The sequence below is a fragment of the Theropithecus gelada genome, chromosome 5 (assembly GCF_003255815.1).
Source record: "Theropithecus gelada isolate Dixy chromosome 5, Tgel_1.0, whole genome shotgun sequence".
Classification (NCBI taxonomy): Eukaryota; Metazoa; Chordata; class Mammalia; order Primates; family Cercopithecidae; genus Theropithecus; species Theropithecus gelada.
The window spans coordinates 85,415,656-85,441,770 of NC_037672.1; the positions used below are offsets into that span (position 1 = coordinate 85,415,656).

The 26,115-nt window shown below is 40.1% G+C and overlaps 1 protein-coding gene across 2 annotated transcripts; it reads right to left on the reverse strand.

Moving 5' to 3' along the window:
* On the reverse strand, positions 1-26,063 carry PAICS (phosphoribosylaminoimidazole carboxylase and phosphoribosylaminoimidazolesuccinocarboxamide synthase). Of its 2 annotated transcripts, none has more exons than XM_025386344.1 (10): positions 25,877-26,063; positions 25,452-25,518; positions 19,887-20,084; positions 14,918-15,096; positions 13,196-13,375; positions 12,985-13,098; positions 11,103-11,186; positions 9,624-9,804; positions 7,893-8,051; positions 1-1,977 (listed from the first exon to the last, which is right to left on the reverse strand). In XM_025386344.1, exons 2-10 carry the CDS (start codon positions 25,465-25,467, stop codon positions 1,814-1,816), a joined length of 1,275 nt encoding a protein of 424 aa, XP_025242129.1. In that variant the 5' UTR covers positions 25,468-25,518; positions 25,877-26,063; the 3' UTR covers positions 1-1,813. The 2 variants fall into 2 exon arrangements, with proteins under 2 accessions (XP_025242129.1, XP_025242131.1); XM_025386346.1 differs by lacking the exon at positions 25,877-26,063 and adding an exon at positions 15,415-15,435 and having other exon boundaries at positions 25,452-25,813.
* Between the last annotated feature and the right edge of the window lie 52 nt (positions 26,064-26,115).

The following is a 26,115-nucleotide window of genomic DNA, read 5'->3' on the forward strand; positions in this document are numbered from 1 at the left end:
TTAATCTTCTAAGTCCTTTTAATTGTTCTTATAAACTAGCATAAGATACAAACTTAAGTAGTACACATGAGTTTTATAATTTACTAATCTCTGGCAGATAGCTAAGCATAGCACATCAGAGTGTAACACAGTGTGAGGGAAGTAAAGTATACAATGACATCTTCTATTCTGGACCTACAATTCAATAGAGAAAGAACTACTTGTAGTCACTGTGGTTACAGAAGGTTTCATGGAGACATTGAAGATAAAGCTCTACTTAGTAACAAATAGGTCTTAAATGATAAAAATGTGGGCCTTCGAAGAACTAAAGATACCTATGTGTGGCAGTCCAGAAATTACGAGGAAAATGACTTCCCTTCATGGGTCACATCAGCAATTTTTTTTTTTTCCCTTTTGAGACAGAGTCTCGCTCTGTTGCCCAGGTTGGAGTGCAGTGGCGTGATCTAGGCTCACTGCAACCTCCGCCTCCCGGGTTCAAGCAATTCTCATGCTTCAGCTTCCCGAGTAGCTGAGATTACAGGTGCCCGCCATCACGGCTGGCTAATTTTTGTATTTTTAATAGAGACAGGGTTTCACCATGTTGGCCAGGCTGGTCTCAAACTCCTGACCTCAAGTGATCTGCTTGCTTCAGCCTCCCAAAGTGCTGTGATCATAGGTGTGAGCCACTGCGCCCAGCTACCTCGTCAATTCTTAATCTATAAACCATGGATAGGCTTCAGGAGAACCCAAGAACCAATGACATCTGTTGGTAAGTTTTATGTGTGCAGTTTTCTACAGAGAGGGTCAACAGCATATATATTTCCAAAGAAGTCTGTGGTGCAAAAGAGTTAAAGAGTTTATTATGTTAGAAGTCCTTGGGCAATCAACTTGGAAAAGGGTGGATTGAGAATGGGGACTGTCTAGATCAGGATAATGTTGAATTTGACCCTCACTTGAGGCTTTTGTACGGAGGATGAGAAGACGGCAATTTCAAGGGTTAATTAGAAATTAACACCAACATGACTTGATGAGTGAGATGTGAAATGTGAAAAAAACATCAATGATGAAATCAAGCTTCTGACTTGGCAGCAGTGAGCATACCAAGAGTTTCAGGCTTGGAAGATGAATAAAGTTGGGAGCATTCTGTTTTTTATGAGTGCCCATGGGAGGTACAGGGAGAAATGGACAGTTGAAAGTATAAGTCTAGCCAGGCACAGTGGCTCATGCCTGTAACCCTAGCATTTTGGGAGGCTGAGGTAGGAGAATTACTTGGGTCCAGGAGTTTGAGACCAACCTGGGTGACATAGTGAGACCCCATCTCTACAAAAAATAGAATTAGCTCGGCATGGAGCTGCAAGATTATAATCTCTGTTACTCGAGAGGCTGAGGTGGGAGAACTGCTTGAGCCCAGGAGGGAAGGCAGCAGTGAACTGAGATCACGCCACTGCACTCCAGCCTGGGCAACAGTAAGAACCTGTCTCGAGGAAAAAAAAGAAAATACAAGTCTGGAAAAACATAGCTGGGAGTCAGTAATGCCAGTTTTAGCTGAGGGAGTTAAGATTATTCAATCAGTGTTAAGGAAGAAACTCAATAGTAGTGACCACCAATACTTAAGGAAAAAAGGATAAAATAAGAGGAATGATAAAGGCTGGCTGAAATATCTTGGTGTCTAACCTAAGAAAGGAGAGGTTAGGTGTTCATATTTATTAATATGGATCTAGAAAAGCATTTATTCACTAATACATTTTGTGTTCTCTAATTTAAAATTACCTTTTCATTTTGCTTGATTTTCCTTCAGCTAAATTAGAACTTTGTAGTTTTTCCCCTAAAAAATTCAATGGCATTCTCTGATTTTCTTGTCAGCCTGCTTCAAGGAAATCCATGTGTTCAAAATGCTTGCTCGCAGTTTGCTCCATACCAAATGGTTGTTTAATCCAAATATCTGAGCAGCAAATTGAGCTGATCCTTCTGGAGAAAGTATGGTTGAACAGCCAAGACCTATTGGTTCAGAAATGAAAAGACAGAAAATTGAGCTCAATAAATAATGAAAATACAACCTCACAAAAAATTTTATACTCAGAGCAGTCCTGCCACAGAAAATAAAAAGCTACTGCATTATTCTAATCTAAAGTAGAATCTCTAGAAGAACTGTCTTTAATACCGGAGTGGTAAAGTGATTATAAGAGGAAAAGCAGTCAGTATTACCTGCCATGAAGAGACATTTTATATATATCATCTATCACCCTTCTTACAGAATTCACTTACAAAGAAACTTACCTTTTTGAAAGTTCTGTTCACATACACTATCCCTTTCAATCCCTGGCGAAGAGCAACTGAAGTAAAATAAGGGTCAAGGTAAGTGGCCAGAAGTACCTGTTCTTAGACAAACTTGAGCTATGTTGTTTTGATAATTTTCTAACCAATCTTTCTGTCTACATTTGAACTATTTTAACATTTTTAAGCAGTAAAAAAAATCAAATCCACAGAATAATTTTAGGAAATGTCAAGTTATAAATAAATAGTAATAAGATCCAAGACAGCAGAATAAGAAAGTAACATCCTAGGGGCCACATGTCTGCTCAGGCAGAGTGTCTTGAGGTGGTACTATTATGTCTAGTGTTTGCTAGCAGGGACTATATCCAAAAGCTCCATTTTCCCAGTATTCTTGGAATTCATCAGGCTCTTTGACTACCATTTTCCACAACAAGAACAGAGTCAAATACAAATCACAAGGCCAATTTACTAATTTGTATTAACATATTATTTTATGGAGCTCCACCCATTACTGTGTGGTATTGGTCAAGTTACTTCATGTTAATTTATTCTCCTCTTCTGTGAGAAGGGAATTGTAACTAGTAGCTACCTGATGTGACACTTCAATGAGTTAATAATATAAAGTGCTTAGAGCATTGCCTGGTACACAATATGTGCTCCAAGAATGTCAACTATTATTGTTAGCACACTGGGTAGAGTGCTCCACTCTAATAGTTGAAATAACCTGTGTCTCCTGCCTAGGACACCCTTTCTGGTAAAAGAATAGCTTAAATTGTAAAATAAAAAAAAAAAGTTATCTAGTGAGCATGACATCAGAGATGAGAAATATGGGCAGTCTTCAGGATTTTACACAGGTTACTGTAAAACTACTCCTCAAAAGATTCTAGTGATCATTATGTACAAGTCTTCCAGATTATCTGTCACTCCTGAAACGGCACTACTATAAAAATTGCCAATTTTTTGCTCATCATGCTCCCCTTTTGTAAGCTCCATGGATATCTATACAATTCTGGCATAAATTTGGTTACAGCTTTATTTGTAGCTGCCGATTTTTAGCTTGAGACATTTGTATAGTCACATCTTGTTAAAGATAGCTTAGGCACAAAATTTAATTCTCAGAGCCTATAAAAACAGCAAAGGGAATAAAGGAAATAGGCATGAACACACAAGGCCAGATAACAGCAGTAACATTTTGGCAATTGAAAGGCAAATAGAGTAGTAGCTAACTTAGCAGACCAAGAAAATGTAATCAAAATTAGCTGGGCGTGGTGGTGCATGCCTGTGATCTCAGCTACTTGGGAGGCTGAGGCAGGAGAATCGCTTGAACCTGGGAGGCAGAGGTTGCAGTGAGCTGAGATTGCGCCATTGCACTCCAGCCTGGGCAACAAGAGCAAAACTCCGTCTTAAAAAAAAAAAAAAAAAGAAAAGAAAAAAGAAAAAGAAAGAAAACTTAATCCTAAACTGAAAGGAGGGAAAGATAAGAAGCAACATGATTGACATTACAGAACTTCCCGAAAGGTTGACTGACTAAATTAGTGGCACTAGATACCTTTGGAAGGAAATAGGGACTAATAAGATGACTGATTCGAAGTCTAAGAAGCAGCTAGGCCCTCATATCTCCTTCTCCACTCCATCTACCCGAGTAACTGCCTCTTTAAAGCACTGTAGCAATTTTTTTTCTTTTTAAACATTATTTTTTTCTGAGACAGGGTCTCGCTCTGTCATCCGGAGTGCAGTGGTGCCATCACGGCTCACTACTGCCTCAACTCCCCAGGCCCCAGTGATCCTCCCACCTTGGCTTCCCAAGTAGCTGGGACGACAGGAGTGTGCTACCATGCCTAACTAATTTTTGTATTTATGGTAGAGACGGGGTGTTGCCAGGTTGCCTAGGCTGAGCTCAGGCAATCCACCAATCTCTGCCTCCCAAAGTGTTGGGATTATAGGCATGAGCCACCATGCCAGACCTTTAATTTTTCTGAAGGTAAAACAGACTTCACAGTCTAGGTGTCTTTGAACCAGGGGACACCAGACACTTTTGTTCTCTGAGTAATTCTGGTCAACGCTTAAGAAAATACCTAGACATTAATGTGAGGAGTTATTTGAAGAACAATCACTACCAGATACACCCCACAGTGAAGCCCAATTTTGACACACACCACCCATTTGAAGTTTCCAATTGGTTTTTTATAGTACTCCACTCTTTTTTTTTTTTTTTTGAGACGGAGTCTCGCTCTGTCACCCAGGCTGGAGTGCAGTGGCCGGATCTCAGCTCACTGCAAGCTCCGCCTCCCGGGTTCACGCCATTCTCCTGCCTCAGCCTCCCGAGTAGCTGGGACTACAGGCGCCTGCCACCTCGCCCGGCTAAATTTTTGTATTTTTAGTAGAGACGGGGTTTCACTGTGTTAGCCAGGATGGTCTCGATCTCCTGACCTCGTGATCCGCCCGTCTCGGCCTCCCAAAGTGCTGGGATTACAGGCTTGAGCCACCGCGCCCGGCCAGTACTCCACTCTTAAAAAAGCAAACAGCCAAGGATTACCAGACAGCTGAAGAAAGTAACTATATGCAACAGACTATAATCATCTTCTCCAGATAACAAAAAAGAGCTCTTGGAAATTTAAAAACACACAAACACAAACGACAACAACAACAAAAGCCCAGAAAACAAAAACCAAAAGAAATACGAAAACTTCGTGTAAAAAAAACCAGAGACAGTGGTTCCTATCCAATTCCAACACTTTGGGAGGCTGAGGTGGGAAGATTGCTTGAGCCCAGGAGTTCAGGACAAGCCTGGGCAACATATGAAGTGCCCATCTCTACAAAAAGTAAAAAAATTAGCCAGGTGTGATGGTGTGGGCCTGTAGTCGTAGCTACTTGGGAGGCTGAGGTGGGCGGATCACACGAGCCTAGGAATTTAAGGGTCCAGTGAGATATGATCACGCCACTGCGCTCCCACCTGGGCAACAGAGCAAGATCCTGTGTCAAAAAACAAAAACAAAAACACCTGTATCCAAAATGAAGGCCGGGTACAGTGGCTCACGCCTGTAACTTCAGCACTTTGGGAGGCCAGGGCAGGCAGATCACCTGAGGTTAAGAGTTCAAGACCAGCCTGGCCAACATGGTGAAACCATGTCTCCGCTAAAAATACAAAAATCAGCCGGGCGTGGTGGTGCACACCTATAATCCCAGGTACTTGGGAGGTTGAGGCACCAGAACTGCTTGAACCTGGGAGACAGAGGCTGCAGTAAAGCCGAGATTGTGCCATTGCACTCCAGCCTGGGCAACAGAGCCTGACTCCATCTCAAGGAGGAAAAAAGAAAGAAAAACTCAACGCAAGGGCTGGAATGTAAAATTGAGGAAATATTCCAGAGAGTATAGCAACAAGACAAACAAGTACAATAGAAATCAAGGGAAGCCCAAATTTGAATAAATTCAAAAATGAGAGAAGAGAGAATATGGAGGGGTAAGAAAATTAAATAATTCAAGGAAAATGGGGACTGAGAAATTAGAATTTCAGATTAAAAGAGCCCACCGAAAGTCCATAATGCAAACAGACTCAGCACGTCACATCTGTGTAAAATTTAAGAACAATGAAAACAGACAAAAGATCCTGAAAGTTTCCAGAGAGAAAATTCCTGAGAAACCTAGAATCAGACTGGTGGAAAAGCAATGGAGTCCTCAACTATGGATGCTTGGAGACAGTGGAATAATAATGCTCCCAAAATTCCAAGGCAAAATGATTATCAGCATAGGATTCTAATTTGATAATAAGTATAGGGCTTCAATATAAACATTTCAGATATACAAGGTATCAAAATTTACCTTTTGTATTCTTTTGCCCTTAAGTTCAAGAACGTACTCCAACAAAATAAAAATAAACCAAGTAAGGTGAAAACATGGGAGATCCAAGCCTAGAGAAAGGCAAAATGGGTCTCTAAAATGATGGTAAAGGGGGATCCTAAGACAACAGCAATACAGGATGCCTAGAGAAAAGCCAGTCCACTGGACCAGGATGGAGGGCTCAAGGACTTAGTATACTTGACATGTATCAAGACTGGATATATACATCTATGACAAAAGTTAGGGATTTCAGTAATAAAGCAAATCTGCTCCTACTGAAATAATATTGACCCTCATAAACTGCAGAATGTCAGATCATATCTTGGTCTATGATGAACAAACCACAACACGTGATCCAGTTCCATCAGCCAAAAGGGGACTTCCTTATGTTATTATCTTTTATCCCCAATTTTTTATTTTGAGACGGAGTCTCACTCTGTTGCCCAGTTTGGAGTCCAGTGGTGCAATCTTGACTCACCTCCGCCTCCCAGGTTCAAGTGATTCTCCTACCTCAACCTCTGAGTCGCTGGGATTACAGGTGCTCACCACCATGCCCAGGTAATTTTTGTATTTTTAGTAGAGATGGGGTTTCACCATATTGGCCAGGCAAGTGTTGAACTCCTGACCTCAAGAGACCCAGCCTCCCAAAGTGCTGGGATGACAGGCATGAGCCACTGCACCCAGCCTTATCCCCAATATTTAAGAATAAAATTTTATTCTCTCTACAGAAGTAACATGATCACATTTACTTTAAAAAAAACTCAATACCATGAATTCTTGGGAAAAAAATATCCAAACTTGATTTTATTACAGATCTCACCATCAGTTTATAGAAAATATAGGGAATGGAAGAGCATGTTCACCACCACCTAGAAATGTAAGAAGCCAAATCCAAAACGTAGAAAATTCTATCGAAAAAATGAAAGGGAAGAAGGGAGGATGAATTGTTATGTATTAAAAAAATTAAGAGGTTATCAACTAAATGCAATATAAGGACTGCGGTGGATCTGAACAAACAGATGAGACAATTAGAAAACTTGGACACCAACTAAAAATTGTATCTTGAGAAATTACCACTACTCTTTCTGTGGTATGAATATGGTATTGAAACTGTGTCCCCAGGAATTAAAAGACACCAACAACTAACAGAAATTCTTGAGTTTGCAGAATGGTAGATTAAACAATATGGCCAACTAGAGTCTGCACAGAACCAGCTGACTGATGTCACAGGCCCAATGTCCACCACATTTCATTCTAACTCCCCCAAATTTACACACACGATCCATGAAATAACACGAAGAGATAACTGCACATGCCCAAGGACTTTCTAGACCTCCCCTTTCCTTCCACCAATCACCTACTAATCCCAGAATCTATCCCCTAAACCTTTTCTAGTAAGATTACTGCCATAAAGCCAGCACAGGGGGACAGATCTGAGCTGGACTCATGTGTCCTTATTGGTCAACTTGAAAGAGGAAGCCTTTCTTTCTCAAAAACCTGGTGGCTTAGATAGTACCGGTTTCTAATGCATCAGAAGTGGGCCCCTTTTGTTCTGTAACAACATCATGATTATGATTTAAAAACTAGAGCCCGTATTACTTAAACGTATAATTAAGTATAAATTACTATAATGTCTAAGTTCTGCTTTAAAATAATCCAGCAGGAGATGGCTGTAGACACAAGATGTTAATTGCTGAAGCTACGTCATGGGTACATGAGATTTTATTATGCTATTCTGTCTACTGTTGTGTATCTGTTAAATGCTTGTAATGAACAGTTTTTAAAAATTCAATGTATCTTACCACTAGGCAGTCGAAGAGAAGACCACACATCCTGAGCTCCCCAGTCTGGTGTGAGGGGAGGACAGCTGATAACTGGATATGCAGTGTTCCCAGACATCACTGGTCCCAAACCATTACTTCTGCCTGCCACTGCCACAAATACAGTAGGAATGCCATCCCCTAGGGAAATAACAAGTTTATAGTTATGCTAAACATTCAAAAGAGATTTAAAGACAGGGTTTTTTTTTTTGGGGGGGTGTTTAAGGCCTATATGTTTTAATGACTTGAGGTCCTTGAATAGTCTTCTCTGAAAAAACATAAAAGACACTATTATTACACATATATTCAAGATATAAGGTTACTCTGCCACTTACTATAAGTCAAGTAATAAAGTAGCTGGAATAGGTTTGGCTGTTTTTGAGATCTACATTATAAAGGGGATAGCAGGGTGTTAGGGAATAGCTCATAGGCCTCTTCTATTGCTGTGTAGGCTGGCCAAAGTGAAGAATGACACCATCTGAACAGGTGTCTTTCCTGACTGGGTGGTCCGTCAACTGGTGCAGGGAGACCAGTTAATATAGACCAGGGGTTTAGGGACACGTCCTGAAGCAAGAGTTGAAGGAAAGTTTAATTAATATAGTGTCCCCAAATTTTTAAGGCCCTTTGATATATTTTTTAACATAATCTCTTAAGCAATTCATTCTTTGATAAATTTATAAATTATCCTTGCTTGTTTCCTAAAGCAGAGATTTCTAACCTAGAATCCAAAATTATATGTATTTGCAATTTTCTGAAAAGAGTTCTAGAATTCATTAGCTGTCAAAGGAGTCTGAGTTCCCCCAACCTCCCACTCTTCCCAAATTAGTAACTACACTTCCATAGCAACGACCTGTAGATGAAATAATCAACTTTTTTTTCCAGTTGAGAAACATTTGGTTGTAAACCCAGGACTCCACTATTTTAGATCACTGCTATACCATTATTTTTTATGTACTGTATTCTGAAACTGTTCCTTAATTTCCTATCTGACTGCCTCCCAGGAAAGGGTGGCAATTAAAGATTCGCAGGAGAACCTGCTGTTTCAACCTCCCACCTCCTGTAACTGTGGGGGCCTATTTTCTATTGGAGCGTTATTAGAAGCAATGCTCCAGGGCCTTCTTACCAGGTAAGGATGGCAGAGGTTCTCATTATTCTAGTCTTTGTTTTCTTTTCATACTTGCATTTTTAATTCTTTCTCCCTGCTCCTTTCTTTTCTAAGCTCCTAGAGTACCTTAAGCTCTTTGGAGGTGAGCATTAAGAAAGAAAGCCTAGTAGCCGGCCGTGATGGCTCATGCCTGTAATCCCAGCACTTAGGGAGGCCAAGGTGGGTGGATCATGAGGTCAGGAGATCAAGACCATCCTGGCCTTGAAACCCCGTCTCTATTAAAAATACAAAAAATTAGCCGGGCGTGGTGGCGGACTAGCTACTCAGGAGGTGTAGTCCCAGCTACTCAGGAGGCTGAGGCAGGAGAATGGCGTGAACCTGGGAGGTGGAGCTTGCAGTGAGCTGAGACGGCGCCACTGCAACTCCAGCTTGGGCGACAAAGCGAGATGCCGTCTCAAAAAAAAAAAGAAAAAAAGAAAGCCTAGTATATCATGTGTTTTTCCCTTAGAAAAGTGACAAAGCTCTTTTTCAGCATTATTAGTCTAAGTGTGTAATTTCTTTTAGCAAAATCAGAAATACCTGAAATGTCCATATTACTTGTGGTTTACCTTCATACTCAGCTTTAATCCTCAGGGTTTCATCTGGTCCTTTATGCGCAGATGTTACTCGAAGTTCACATGGAATGCCAAAATTTCCACAGGCCTTCTTGATTTTTTCACAGTGACCAAGATCAGAAGTAGAGCCCATCAACACTACAACCCTGCACTGACTTTCTGATTTCAAAAGCAACTGAAGAAAAAATACATGGATATGAAAAGAACATAAAAACAAAAATGAATAAATGAGCTAGAGTTTGTAGTGAAATTACATCTGGGCACAATATTTTCTTTCTTAACAGATCAAATTTAAGACAGAGACAAACAGAACAAAAAGACAGCATTTATTTTTTAAAATAATCTCAATATATAAAGGAAAGTGGTCTTCATCATTAAGACTTAAAGAATTCAATTTTTATGAGACAAATTATATTTAACAGTAAAGATACTCAAAATCTTTTAATTAATATTCAGGAAATTATAATACAAAATATTTCATCCTAAGACCTTCAGTGCACTTTGTTTAAGGGATGCTTTTCTTTTCTAAGCTCCTAGAGTACCTTAAGCTCTTTGGAGGTGAGTATTAAGAAAGCCTAGTGGCCAGCAGTGATGGCTCACGCCTGTAATCCCAGCATTTTGGGAGGCCAAGGCATACTTCTGATTAGCCAAATCAGAAGTCATGTTTTAAGTCTTTGTAAGTTAATTGCTTGGAACTCAAAATATATATATTCCTATGAGAATAATGTTCTCAAATGTGATTGTGACCCTTGCATAATCACAAACCCCATTCAACTCCCAGAATTAGAGTAATACCATAAAACTTAAAGTAACATTTAAAGCCACACAGAGTTCCATCCATCCCATGCTAATAGAACTCTGAGTAGCTGTGGAGGTGAGTAGGAAATATAAGGTTTCTCCTGTGGGGTAGGGAGGAGACAGATTTCAGATTTCCCCAACAGGATCTGGGAGGTGTGTATTGGCCAGCTTAACAGCAGGGAGTTCCAGTATACTAGTAAGGATTGTCCAGCTGATACATTTCCTAAAAGTGTTCCTCACTTTCAAAGTCACTGCAAAGCCAGGCGCGGTGGCTCACGCCTGTAATCCCAGCACTTTCGGAGGCTGAGGCGGGCGGATCACGAGGTCAGGAGATCAAGACCATCCTGGCTAACATGGTGAAACCCCATCTCTACTAAAAATACAAAAAATTAGCTGGGCGTGGTGGCGGGCGCCTGTAGTCCCAGCTACTCAGGAGGCTAAGCCAGGAGAATGGCATGAACCTGGGAGGTGGAGCTTGCAGTGAGCCGAGATCATGCCACTGCACTCCAGCCTGGGTGACAGGGCGAGACTGTGTCTCCAAAAAAAACTAAATAAAACAAAGTCACTGAAGAGAAAAGCACTATACTCTCCCATTTTTTTCTTTTGAAACAAGATTTTCTTAGAAGAAAAACACATAATACATAATACAGTACAGTTTCACTATAGAAGGTTTACCTCTACTCTCTCTGCAACCCACTCAAAGTTTTTCTTTACCATTTGGAGCCCTTCAGGAGTTACTTCTTTGAGGTCCCGATAAGACTAGAAAATAAGATAGAAAGTTTAGAAAACAAGTATGTCTTGCTACCTGAAACTATCTGGTTTCTGAGTTTTGGGGAGGGATTATGAAGAGCTTGTATAGCAAGGGATACTTCTGAAAATGCATCTTTTCACTTCCTGAATTAAACTACAGAAAGTTCCATAGTAAAGTATACTTTTATTTTCTCTTAAGGTTAAGTGTTTTCTGTAGTAGCAACTACAATTAACTGCCTTGAGAATTTTTATATATTAGGTATAGAAAGGGTCTTGCTCTAATTTGGTTATTTTTTATTTTAAATACATGTGCAGAATGTGCAGGTTTGTTACATAGGTATACATGTGCCATGATAGTTTGCTGCACCATCAAGCTGTCATCTAGGTTTTAAGCCCCATATCTGTTAGGTATTTGTCCTAATGCTCTCCCTCCCGTTGTTCCCCATCCTGCAAGAGGCTCCAGTGTGTGTTGTTCCCCTCCCTGTGTCCATGTGTTTTCAGTGTTCAACTCCCACTTATGAGCGTGAATATGTGGTGTTTCGTTTTCCGTTCCTGTGTTAGTTTGCTGAGGATGATGGCTTCTAGCTTCATCCATTTCCCTGCAAAGGACATGATCTCATTCTTTTCTTTTTCTTTCCTTTTTTTTTTTTTTTTTTTTTGAGACAGAGGTTCACTCTATCAACCAGGCTGGAGCGCAGTGGCACGATCTTGGCTCACTGCAACCTCTGCCCCCTGGGTTGAAACAATTCTCTGCCTCAGCCTTCCGAGTAGCTGGGATTACAGGCGCCCACCACCGTGCCCGGCTTATTTTATTTTATTTTATTTTTAGAGACAAGGTTTCACCATCTTGGCCAGGCAGGATGGTCTTGAACTCCTGACCCTGTGATCCACCCACCTTGGCCTCCCAGAGTGCTGGGATTACCGGGGTGAGCCACCGCGCCTGGCCAATCTCATTCTTTTTTATGGCTGCATAGTATTCCATGGTGTGCATGTACCACATTTTCTTTATCCAGTCTATCACTGATGGGCATTTAGGTTGGTTCCATGTCTTTGCTATTATAAATAGTGCTGCTCCTGTGCACGTGTCTTTACAGTAGAATGATTTATATTCCTTTGGGTGTATACCCAGTAATGGGATTGCTGGGTCAAATGGTATTTCTGGTTCTAGATCCTTGAGGAATCACCGCACTGTCTTCCACAATGGCTGAACTAATTTGCATTCCCACCAACAGTGTAGAAGTGTTCCTATTTCTTCACAGCCTCTCCAGCATCTGTTGTTTCCTGACTTTTTAATAGCAGCCATTCTGACTTGTGTGAGATGGTATCTCATTGAGGTTTAGGTTTGCATTTCTCTAATGATCACTAATGATGAGCTTTTTTTCATGTTTGTTGGCTACATAGATGTCTTCTTTTGCGAAGTGTCTACTGTTTTTTATAGGAGCAGAAATGGAGCCTGGTAATATCCAGGAGACTTGGGATAGAGTGATCTGCCCGACTCTAGTAATTGTGAAGATACCCATTCTCTTAAGACCCTTAGTTTTCATTTAGCCAAAGATAGTACTTGCTGTTATTGTTGTGAGAAGGTTATTAAGGTAACAGATGAGAAATTTGCTTTATAAATGTAAAGTATTATTCCTATTATTCTTATATTAAGATACCGGAGATATTTCTCTTTAAAAATAAACAGCAATCAACAAAACAGGTTCCTATCATTAGGAACAATAATTTGCTTTTTCCCCTCATCTCTCCTTTCTCCTCTATCTCAGCTTGACCTCAAAAAGGATAAAAAACCTGACGCATTATCTACCTGTTTGTCTTTCTGTTGGCTTCGATCTCCTGATGGCCAGAGTCTCCAGGAATCATTGTCAATAACATCAGCAAGAACAATTTCTTTGGTGGTTACATCAACACCAAATTCAATCTGGAAACAGCATGTCAACAAAGTTTTCAAAAACTATTCTATGAAAGCATCTCTCAACTCTAACCTTTACTTTCAAATCCCATTGTTTTATCTGTACCTTCATATCAACCAGTGTACAATTCTGGGGCAACCAGGATTTCTCCAGTATTTCAAATATAGCCTGTGTAGCATGACTCATGATATCCACTTCAGTTTGGCTTATAACAAGTCCAGCGAAGCAAAGTTTTGCAGCAATCAGCTGTTCCTCAGACCACTGTGGGTCATTATTGGCATCATCCTGTGAATAAAGTATAGTAGTACAATTAACTTAAATCTAAAATTTTTAAACTTTTCAGAAAAACCAACATCCTTTTCACCTTGAGCATGAACTCCTTAGAAATTTTCAGCCACGGCTGGGCATGGTAGCTCACGCCTGTAATCCCAGTGCTTTGCGGGGGCTGAGGTGGGCGGATCACAAGGTCAGGAGTTCGAGACCAGGCCGGCCAACATGGTGAAACCCTGTCTACTAAAAATACAAAAAATTAGCTGGGTGTGGTGGTGCACACCGTAATCCCAGCTACTCAGGAGGCTAAGGCAGGAGAATCATTTAAACCCGGGAGGCAGAGGTTGCAGTGAGCTGAGAGGGCGCCACTGCACTCTAGCCTAGGCACAGAGGGAGATTCCGTCTCAAAAAAAAAAAAAAGAAAAGAAAAGAAAGAAATTTTGAGCCAGGTGCAGTGGCTCACACTGTAGTCCTAGTAATTTAGGAGGCTGAGGCAGGAGGATTGCTTGAGCCTAGAAGTTCAAGAGCAGCCTAGGCAACAAAATGAGACATCTAAAGAAATTTTTTATTTACGATACTCCTTAATTCAAAGCAATTATTACTCCTTTGTTCTTTTTTTCCTAGTTAGCTCCTGCAAGCAGAAAAAACTATTACTCTTAATTTGTCTACTCTCAATAGCACTTTAAAATTCAAAGTATTTAGGTGAGTAACTTATTCTAGGTCACAAAGTATTTCAAAGAATTTAACCTCTATAAACGAATTTAAACAGAATTTAAGTTTGTGATTTTTGCTTTTCCTTAGTAACAGTCATCAGACATGACAGGAAGGTCAAAGCACATTTTAATCAATCAAATCTTTCTAAAACTACAGTTCTCATAACTTCCTGACCTCACTTTTTATTAGAATTTATACAGGACTATAATTTTTTAGGGACATTATTTGATAATTCAAGAGACCTCAAAGAGGTAAGTGAAAAAAATGAAATAATTTCATTTTATTCTAAGCTGTGTCCCAACTTTATATGACAATATCTTTATAAATTCTTCATCTATATAATCATAATGCACAAGTTATATAACTTACTGATTAAAAAGCAACACTGATATTGCTTCCCAAGCAGATCTATGCTTAACAGCATAAATGAAGATGGTTAAAGCAGTAAAGCCTATAAAAATTCATAACCACTGATTCTTACAACCTTTATTTATACATTTTTACTTACAAGAGACATTGTTAGTATAGTTTTCCTGTATTAGAATATAAAAAGATTTCAACTAAATTTTTAAAAAATTAACTGTTAGTTTTCTTGTCCTCCTATTAGTCATCTTGGTTCAAAGGTAAGATTTTCAGATGCTTTCTTTATAAAATTTGATCTATCATTGCTAATGGAAGTGTACATTATTGATATTGGCAACTAGATAAGACAAATTTTGGGATGACATTTGCAATATCAAAATATCAAAAACTTTGCTTGAATATTTAAACCTTTAGAGTTTCTAATTATAAATTTATTGCCGTGTTACAGTAAGACATAAAATAGAGGCATAAGATAATTACCTTGAAAAACAACTCCACTTTAGGTGGGTAAAACTTATATCCTTCCTTGACACCAGGATTTCTTTTGAGAAAAGAACCAGTTGCTATTCTTCTGCAAACCCATTCAATTGGAATCATTTCACACTGGGGTGCAATGAAAGCTGTCTCCCCACATTTTCTGGTGAAGGCAGTTTTAATACCTACATATTGATAACCAAAGTTAAAAAAGGTATTGAAATAATATGTAAAAAGGTAGATCTGAGGCACAATAAAACTCTACCCTTTACAAGAAACAAAGAACCTCTATCAAAAATAAGTGTAATTTTTTTTTTTATTTAATGTAGATGCAGTCAGTTGTTGACTCAAACAGTAAGCAGCACATGACTATACATACAATGTATTGTTCAGCCATAAAAAGGAATGAAAATTCGTGATACATCCATGCTATATAATACAGATGAAGCTTAAAAACACTAGGCTAAATGAAAAACACAAAATGCAAAAGGACAAATACTTGTGATTTGACTTACATGAGGTAACTAGAATAGGGAAATTCAGACAGAAAGAGAATGGAAGTTACCAAGGGCTGAGGAGTGGAAGGAATAGTTATTGTTTAATGCTACACAATTTGTTTGGGATGATGAAAAAGTTCTGGAAGTGGATAATGGGATGAGTGTACAACATTGTGAATGCACATAATGCCACTGAATTGGACACTTAAAAATGGTCAAACTGGTAAATTTTATGTATTTATAACAATTTTCTTTAAAAAAAAAATCAGGAGCCTATTTGATGGCAGATATTGTTCTAATCATTTTAAATACATCTTTTTTGTTTAATTCTCCAAACATTTGATAAGATACTATTAAGATCAATCCAACAAAACAGGTAAGGACACTAACACACAGCAGTAATGTCAGCTAGTATTAGGTAAAGCAGGATTTCCAACCTACCCTGTCTCTAGGAGCCACCCACTTAACCACTTTGCCATATTGCCTCTCTGGGAAGTGTTATTACATCACAGTACAAAGTAATGCTACAGCATTAACATGAATTAAAATAACTCCTGGAAACCTACATGGGTTTGAGATAATGCTCATTTTCAGCCTGCATTACTATTTCCAATCCCAACTTAATCCTCTAGTCTAACTTTTATTATCAGGAAATAATTGGGGATCTTTGCTGTTATATGTGTATCCATACATGAAGGGAGCTTCTATTTATGGAAACCCTCCACTGTGCTAAGTGTTTTGTATATGTTGTTTCATTTAACTGTGCATAAAATTTTGAGGTAGGTTTTTTTTTTTTTTTTTGAGACAAAGTGTCACCGAGGCTGGAGTGCAGCGGCGTGATCTCAGCTTACTGCAACCTCTGCTCCTGGGTTCAAGAGATTCTCCTGCTTCAGCCTCCTGAGTAGCTGGGATTACAGGCATGCACCACCACGCCTGGCTAATTTCTGTATTTTTAGTAGAGACAGGGTTTCATCATGTTGGTCAGGCTGGTCTCGAACTCCTGATCTCGTGATCCACCCACCTCAGCCTCTCAAAGTGCTGGGATTACAGGTGTGAGCCACCACGCCCAGCCTTGAGGTAGGTATTATTATTTATACATTTTACAGTGAAAAAAACAGAGGTTCAAAGAAGTAATTTCACACACTAGGTCATGTAGCCATTTGGTAATGGAGCCTGGACTTGAAACACACTGTCCAAACCCTACACTATTTCCTCTGCCTTCCCTTTAAATCTGACTCATAAGATTCAAATGAAAAAGGGAAAGAATTGTGGTATGTTGCATGAACAGAAACTCTAAGGAAAAAATGAAAAGGGGTAAGTAAAATTGTCATTTTAACCTTTTTTTTTTTTAAAAAAAATTAGATGTAAGCTGTTGTTTAACTTTTAATGAATGATCAGGCTCATGGATAGACAGGTGACTTTAATCAATTCTCAACTTGGGGTAGTAACTACATCGTTGGCTTCAAGAGCTCTTCTCTCTTAGGTCTGTTAATCATTAGTCATATATTTGCTCATTTGTCTACCAAGCTGGACATAGTAGTATCCAATTCTATTGTTACCATAAAGATACCAAAGAGAACCAAAAGCACATAATGAAGCTACGGTAATCACCTCTGCACAAAAAAACCCTAAAAGTTTCTAAAAGAGACTCAGTTTAGATGACACAATGATGGCTTCTAATACTGCTAAATATGAAAGCAAATTCCATGACTGTGCATGGTGAGAAAAAATTCCCATTGTTTATCTTAGTTGTCTACAAAACTCAAAACTCTCATTCAAGTTACTAAAAAATGTTTATGTCACTTACACACTCTGAATGACAATGAACATATATAAGCTAGAATACTAATTCTAGCTAATACATATGTCCCTGTGGCCGTCCCTCTTTTAGATCGGTCCAGATTCCCATCTGCGGTTTAGCAACTGTAGTATGGTTCTTCATATACTATTATCACACTTTATGTAATTACAGTGAATTTCTGCGAGGAAATTGAGATTTCATCATCACTGAGAAGGCCAGATTTTAATTTTTAAGTAATAAAACCAAATCCACAAATTGTATAACATAGTTATGGCACAGTTATACTATTTCCATGGAAAAAGATTACTTCTTATTCATATAGTCCTTTACTGTTTGTTCCTGAGTGACAATGAGAAAAGTAGAATCCTGATTTTCTGATTCTCATCCCAATGCTCTTTCCCCTCTACTTTCTACCTTAATTTGGAACATAACTCTGGTTGTAAACAACAGTTTTAAATAGACCACTGATGGCCAACTAGATGAGGCATTTATATGACTAAGCAAGTAAAAATTACATAAGGTTTAATGGAATTCCTAATATGTACCCTAAAACTAGTCTGTTTAGAAATTTTAAAAAATTCAGGTTTGCTTAGTTTCACAGTACTAGACATAAAACCTGGAAAATATCTTTCAACATTTTCTGTGAACCAATTAAGTTTTAGCTATGTTAAGTGCCAAATAAAGTAGTTTAAAGATAATTATTGGAGTATTTCATTTAGGTAGCCTTCCCTGTTCCCCTGAGCACAAGACTCTCAGAGTTAAAACAGAGAAAGTCCTGGACAAACATAACACAACTGAGTCACTCTAATTTACTTGTTATAAAGTTCTGGAAATGGATAATGGGATGAGTGTAAATACACTCAGAAAATAAGCAAATAAAAAGTCAGGCTTTATCTTCCATTACTTAATATAATCCTGTAGCTATGTGAAACTACCAAGGGTACACAGAAAATAATCTTCTGACTGCTAACATTTTAAAGAGTTAAGCACTTTAAAAAATGTTTAAGTGAATGGAGAGAGTTAAAACTTGGGAAGCAAAAAAAAAAATCGATGGAACAGGCCGAGTACAGTGGCTCACACCTGTAATCCCAGCACTTTGGGAGGCCAAGGCGGGCGGATCACCTAAGGCCAGCAGTTCAAGACCAGCCTGGCCAACATGGCAAAACCCTGTCTCTACTAAAAATACAAAAATTAGCTGGATATGATGGCGTGCACCTATAACTGTAATCCCAGCTACCTGGGAGGCTGAGGCATGAGAATCGCTTGAACCCAGGAGACGGTGGTTGCAGTAAGCCAAGATTGTGCCACTGCACTCTAGCCTGGGCAACAAGGCAAGATTCTGATTCAAAATAAATAAATAAATAAAATAAATAAATAGATGGAACACTTATCTGTATTGCAAAAGGAACCTAAAATTAATTTGATGCTCTCTTTAGAAATTACCTCAGTCATTGGGAAGCTACCAATCAAGAAACCTTGAAATAAAAATCTTAGATTCTGTGACTTAGAAACTCTGGAAGATCCTTTAAATTTATAGCAATATACTTACTTTCACAGCATAGAGGGATTTATGATGTAGATGACAATCCAGGTTTGCAATTAAATCTTTTTCACATTAGCCAAAATTGTGAAATAGGATACTTTGGAAGAGACAAAACTACTCCAGAAATGCACTGACAATGTATTTAAATTACATTACCTTGTTATTTTGTGTAAGGCAGTTACATCTAACTTAACTGAAAACAAAAGCATTAAATTCCCTTTTGAATTTAAGAAAGATTAGTGCTACTAGAAACTCTAAGAAATGAAAGGGCAACTGGGAATATTGGAATTAAAAGGAAAGTTATTAAATTATAAAATTAGAACTGGCAAGCATGAGAAAGAAAAAGCTTTTATTTCATAGGTAAGGCTTCAAAGGTTGAATGATCCAAAGCAATGAGGCTATTTACATTGTGCGGAAAGAGTTCAAATCTTTTCCTAGCTGAAATTTCATATACTACAGACCAACCAGCAACTGACTGAATCCCTCCAGAAAACCCCTTTATCCTAATTTCCTTCCCTTTGCTTCAAATACCCACCACACAATGTTCTGATCTTCCTGTGGTCTTTTGAATCTATTTCTCTATTGAAAATAGAGCCTTCAATCAGTTTTTGAACAGGAGAGTGCTCTGGGGTTTTAGTTCAAATCTCTCACTTGGGGAATGGCAGGAGGAGAAGGTTTGGTTGCTGTCTTCAACTACTTTTCAGGGCTTTCAAGTGGAAGAGGAATTTGAAATTCTGTATTATCTCCCAGAGGCAGAACAAAGACCATTTGTATAGAATTACAGGGAGTAAATTTCAGTTCATCTGTTAGAACTGCTTAACATTAAAATGGGTTTCCTTCATAGTCAAATTCCTTAAAGTGAAGATGGCCTTGGAGAGGTAAGCTGCATAGAGAGTGCACGTGCCAGATATAAGATTACAGCAAACTTGTTAAGATTCCTTTTAATTCAATGACACTAATAATCCCAAACCAAATAAGGTGTTAAGAGTGAAGTTTAAGAGTTCTTGGTTTGATTTAAATTCACTTAGCTTTTGAAACATCTGCAAACAAGTTGTTCATCTTAATGCCAACTTCACTTGAAAGACATCAACATGCTTACCAGAGGTGAGAGAGAGCTTTAAGAGAGCTGCTTACCTGCTTCCTGTAACAACTGAAAAATACAACTCGTGATTTTATTTGAGATTGCAGCTTTTCCTTCCAGGTGATTCTTTCTAGCTGCATTTCCTGCTGTAATCTGGTCCTTGGACTGCAGGAGGACTTTTCCTGGGCTGTCTAACAATTCGTAGACTTCTTTTGTTTTACCTTCATACAATTTTTTACCAATGTTCAGTACTGTGGAAATAAAATGGAAATAGATCAAAATTCAGAAAGAAATTTCCTGAATGCTGAAGACTAAATCACCTAGAACAATGAATCTGTAAATATACAGTGATTAAGGAATATTAATAAAAATTAAATCATCTGTATAAAACCATATACTCTACAATGTATTTCTTGTATCATCACATTTGATACACACAATTTTGTGAAGAATTTTAATTACATAAATAATTGTAGAAATTAGTAAAGCAGAAATCAAAAGGGTTGAGGGTCATGCAGTTAGGAAATATAAGAGGTAGATAAAATCCTAACTCCTCTGACATCAAATCCTGTGCTCTTTCCATTATTAACCTGCCGTTATTAACCTTCTAGGAACTGAACTAGAATTAAAATTAATTAAGACACATTTCAAGTAATGTAACTATACTAGTATTTTCACAGACACACTCACAATATAGTATCTAAACTAGCTTGCAGGAAAAAACATGCGATTTTTGCTGATATTTGCTTTTTTGCAGGCAAAATGGGAACATTCAGCCAGATGGGTTTCTTGATTTCAAGTTAATATTCAAGAGGAGGCATGACATCCCACTGAAGTTAGCACATTTGGAAGCATCCCTCTCTATTTCTTAATCCTGTCCCTGTCCCCATTAATCCTTTCTCTTCACTAACAGTTGTAAGAAATTGTGAGGAAGTGAGCACAAAGGAATCCAATTTTGATGCTGGTCACAAGACACAAAAGGATGATTTAGAGAAAGAGTAAAGATAATAGATGTTTAGGAACTTAAAATTTCCAAAGAGAGAAATCAGCCCTCATGCTCCCAGAACACTCTCAGTATCAACATTTTCCTAATGTATCCATGTGCCAAGGGATATACCAGTAAATAATAATTCCTACTCTCAAGAGACCTGAGTCTGAGGGGAGCTGATATTAAGTAAGACATCATAATAACAGAATGTAATAAATACAGACTATGGGACTAGTCTAAACATTAGAAAAGGAAGTCTACAAGAAAGTGACAGATTGAGATCTGAAGAATGATCAAAATTTAGCCAAAGGAGAGAAAGGGGTAGGTAGTGTTGATGAATAAATACAAGGTGGTCAAAGTGGATTGCAGAACTTCAGTCTGGTTGGAGCTGGAGGTCTGGGTATATGTACATTGCTGTTGGGCAGGGGACGGGGTGGGGGCTGCAGCTAAGTTGTAGAAAAGAATGGCAGGAGACAAGACTTAAGAGTTGGACAGGGGCCACATCACCAGCTAGTGGAGATAACCATTAAACAAAGTAGGTATAATTTAGTTAACAGTTGCCATTGTAGGGCACCTAATCTAGAGGATGAATCCCTATTCTCCCTAAGGTAACGTCTAGACTCATTAACATGGTTTAAAAGTCCCTTTAAGATACAGTCCTGGCTTACTGCTCCAAATTCTTATTTGTCTATTTCCTCTCTAGAACTCCAACATCTTTAATTCTTACACAACCTTCCTCCTAGGGCTTCTGACAATCTCTTCTCTCCTAGGCCTGGAAAATTTCCCTTCCATTTTGTTACACATCCTTCTGGTTTCACAAGCCATACTGATTGAGTTTAGACTTTAACCCAAGAAAGGCTATAAGGATTTTAAGTGATGAAGCAAAACGGTATTTGGAAAGATCATTATGGCTTCTGTATGGACAATGAAGGGAGGAAGGGGTGAGTGAACAAAAACTAGAGCTTGGAGACCAGTTAGGATGCTGTTGCAGTAACTCGAACAAGAAACGTCTGGCCAGGTGCAGTGGTTCACATCTGTAATCTCAGCACTTTAGAAAGCCCAGGCAGGCAGATTGCTTTAGCTCAGGAGTTCAAGACCAGCCCGGGCAACATGGCAAAACCCCATCTCTACCAAAAAAACAAAAATTAGCCCAGCATGGTGGTATGTGCCTGTAGTCCCAGCTACTTGGGGAGGTCGAGGCTGCAGTGGGCCAAGATTTGTGCTATTTCACTCAAGCCTGGGTGATAGAGTGAGACCCTGTCTCCAAAAAAAAAAAAAAAAAAAAAAAAAAAAAAGGGGGGGGGGGAAGAAATGTCTTGGTCTAAGGAAAGAGTAGTGGGCAAAGATGCAAGATATTTAAGATAGTAGCTTTGAGAATTCAGCATGGAGGATAAGAGAGGGAAGAGTAAAGAACAGTGGGCTGGACACAGTGGCTCATGCCTGTAATCCCAGCACTTCGGGAGGCCGAGGTGGGCGGATCACTTGAGGTCAGGAGTTCAAGACTAGGCTGACCAACATGGTAAAACCCCGTCTCTACTAAAAATACAAAAATTAGCTGGATGTGGTGGTGTGCACCTGTAATCCTTGCTACTCGGGAGGCTGAGGCAGGAGAATCCTTGAACCTGAGAGGTGGAGGTTGCAGTGAGCTGAGATGGCGCCACTGCACTCCAGCCTAGGCAACAGAGGGAGACTGTCTCAAGAAAAAAAAAAACAAAAAACAAAACAAAAAACACAATGCCCAGATCAGATAAAGAAATTAACATTTATGTGTATTAATATGCAGTAAGCCTGGGCAAAGTTTGTATCTAATGCCCCTCGCCTTAATTTAGTTGAATCTGTATTACTTAGCCATTAAATAGGGAAGGAATTTCAATTAATAGGTAGAAACAACACAAGAAACAACGATACGTGACATACACAAGTGCCAAAATGATTGCTATAAATTTGCAGATGAATTCAGAAAAGATTGATGAGGACTGAAAAATGATTCATGGAATTGAAATTTAAGAGTCTGGGAAAGCACAGAATTTACACAAAGGATAAGAAAATTCTAGGACTCTGCTGTCCAATAAGGCAGCCACTAGAAATGTGGCTATACAAGTTGAGATGTGATTTGTTAAAATATACACTGCATTTGTTATAAAAAATTGCAAAATATCTAAACAATTTTTCATCTTGCCTCCATGTTGAAATGTATTTTGTGTATATAGAGCTAAATAAAATATATTAAAATGGGCTCACACCTGTAATCCCAGCACTTTGGGAGGCCAAGAAAGGCAGATCACTTGAGGTCAGGAGTTTGAGACCAGCCTAGCCAACATGGCAAAACCCTGTCTCTACTAAAAAATAAATTAAAAAAAAAAAATTGGCCAGGTGTGGTGGAGCGTGCCTGTAATTCCAGCTACTTGGGGGGCCAAGGCAGGAGAATCACTTGAACCTGGGAAGTGGAGGGTGCAGTGAGCTGAGATCTTGCCACTGTACTCCAGCCTGGGCCACACAGAGCGAGACTCCATCTCAAAAAAAAAAAAAATATATATATATATATAAAATATATATATATATAAACACATTGCATCAGTTTTTTTATTATTTAAGTTTTTAAAATGTGGCTCATAGAAGACAAATTTACATTATATTTCCGTTAGCCAGCAATGTTCTGGGGAAAATAATATAAATAAAATGTATATAATGAAAAACAAACTTTGGTGATTTAACCTGACTGGAACATAGCTAAGGATTCACAGGAGAGAAAAGTCAAAGTTAAGGCTGAAGAGGTAGAAAGGATAGCAGTATTCAGGATTTGAATGAAAAGGAATTTCAGACTGGACAGACTGGATTTAACATCTCTAGAGATGTCATTGTAACACTTTGCCTTTTAGAGATCATAAAAGTGACATTTTAGAGATCATAAAAGTGACATTTAAGAAAAATCAACCTGCCAACGGTACACAAATGGAAAGAAGTGGAAGAGCAAAGATTTTAGAGATTTGCCAGTTTAGAGGTACCATGATTTCAAGAAAAATTCTGGTCCTTGCCTTGAGTTTAGGGAGTTGATACTCCATATCATCTGAATCTTTTTTGCTGAGTCTACAGTTGTTTTTTTTTGTTTTGTTTTGTTTTGAGATGGAGTCTCTTTCTGTCGCCAGGCTGGAGTGCAGCGGCGGGATCCTGGCTCACTGCAACCTCTGACTCCCCTGTTCAAGTAAGTGATTCTCCTGCCTCAGCCTCCCGAGTAGCTAGGATTACAGGCATACGCCACCACGTCCAGCTAATTTTTGTATTTTTAGTAGAGCCGAGGCTTCACCATGTTGGCCAGGATGGTCTCGATCTCCTGACCTCGTGATCCGCCCGCCTCGGCCTCCCAAAATGCTGGGATTACCGGCGTGAGCCACAGCGCCTGGCCTGAGTCTACATCTTTTTAAAATCTAAATACAGTTACTTTCTATGTGGAAAAGAATGTACCCAGCAGCCAAGAAAAGCAATTTGGCTCATTATACATATAGCAACTGGATGTGTGGAATAAACCAACGTTTTTTTCCAGCATAAATAGCAAGAACAATCTTTCCTGATAGTGTAACTTTTTTGCCTAAAGGTTTTGGAGTTCTTCAAAGCCATCATGGCATCAAAGACTACTTGAACATACACACACACACGGACGCACGCCATCATGGCATCAAAGACGACTTAAAAACACCCCCCTCCCCAGCCATCATGGACTCAGACAACTTCAACATGCGCGCGCGCGCACACACATACACACCCATGACATCAAAGACTGCTTGAACACGCGCGCGCGCGCACACACACACCCAAGCTGCCGTGGCATCAAAGACTACTTCAACACGCGCGCGTGCACACACACACACACACATCCATGGCATCAAAGACTAAACACACACACCATTGCATCAAAGACTACTTACACACACACACCCTAGACAGGTTCTTTTTTTTTGAGACGGAGTCTCGCTTTGTCGCCCAGGCTGGAGTGCAGTAGCGCGATCTCGGCTCACTGCAACCTCCGCCTCCGGGTTCTAGCGATTCTCCTACCTCAGCCTCCAGAGTAGCTGGGATTACAGGCGCGCGCCACCACGTCCGGCTACTTTTTTGTATTTTTAGTAAGAGACGGGGTCTCGCCATGTTGGCCAGGCTGGTCTGGTACTCCTGACCTCAGGTGATCCGCCCGCCTCGGACTCCCAAAGTGCTGGGATTCCAGGCGTGAGCCACCGGGTCCGGCCTCTAGACAGGTTTTTCAAAAGTTTCGATTATTAATCTTAGAAAGGTCATTAACCTAACGGACAAAGCAAGACTCAGGTTTTGACGAATCAACACTGATTTGCTTGTATTTTGCAACAGCTATTGATTATAAATAATGCTTCCAGGCGCCTTTCCACCCCTTGGTCATTTCTCGTTCTCCTCTACTTTGCTCCTTCTCCCCATCCCGGAGGCAGTAAAGTTCGGGGAGGCCCGGGAGCGCCTGGGCCACGTGTGCGCCCGCACGGCGGCCTACAGGCGCGGCTGCAGGGAGGCCGGGCAGAGCTTCGCAGCCCGCCCGTGGCCGCGAGCTCACAGCGAGCTCACGGCCTGGGGGTCAGGAAGACCGCTAAGGACCCAGAACCCTGTTACTCACCCTCAGCTGTCGCCATTATCCTGAGTGGGCTGAGGACTGCGACCGCGCCGGGAAGCAAGGCAGAACTCTAGAAAAGAGGGGTGGTCAGAGAGCTTCGCTGGGCGGGGAAGGAGGCGCGGCCCACAGACACGCCCCCTGGCGGGGCCGCGCGACCCAGAGCCACTCTTTTCAAGCTCCCAGACCCCGGCCTAACCCGGAGGGGTATTGGCGGAGACCGAAACGTGGATCTGGGACAAAACATCTTCCCGTTGGCTTCCCGCCGCGCAGGCGCAGCGACGCGACCCCGCCTCCGGGCCGCCCCGCGCTGGCGCAGTGCCGGGATAGGCGAAAAGTGGCGCGCACTGGCAGCCCCTCCCTACTCTGCGGAAGCTCGCATACCCAGGCCCCTTCTCCGCTGCGGGAGCGGCTCAGAGATTGGAGCATACCAAGTCGTGACGGCCTGGGGGGAAGCATGTAGGGAAGGGAATATGAAGGCTAAATGCTCTGAAAGAGAAATGACGTTAAGTCCGTTATTCCCATTACGCTAGTGTTGGGTGCTGGCAAATAACGGAGATTTCCACGTGCAGCAAATACAGCTTTCCAGAGAGCTCTTAGGGGAAGACTAGCTCCACCCTACAGCATTCGTGACCCCTCCCCTCAGCCGCGAGACCGCCCCTCCGCCCTT

What these genes read in the sequence shown, in the direction of transcription:
- PAICS (XM_025386346.1), bottom strand. An exon ending in TACCTCATGTAAGTCAAATC is followed by an intron (nt 15,097 to 15,414) that starts ACAAGTATTTGT and finishes ATCAATATGTAG; the next exon opens with GTATTAAAACTGCCTTCACC. An exon ending in GGGTTGCAGAGAGAGTAGAG is followed by an intron (nt 9,805 to 11,102) that starts GTAAACCTTCTA and finishes TTTTTTCTTCAG; the next exon opens with TTGCTTTTGAAATCAGAAAG.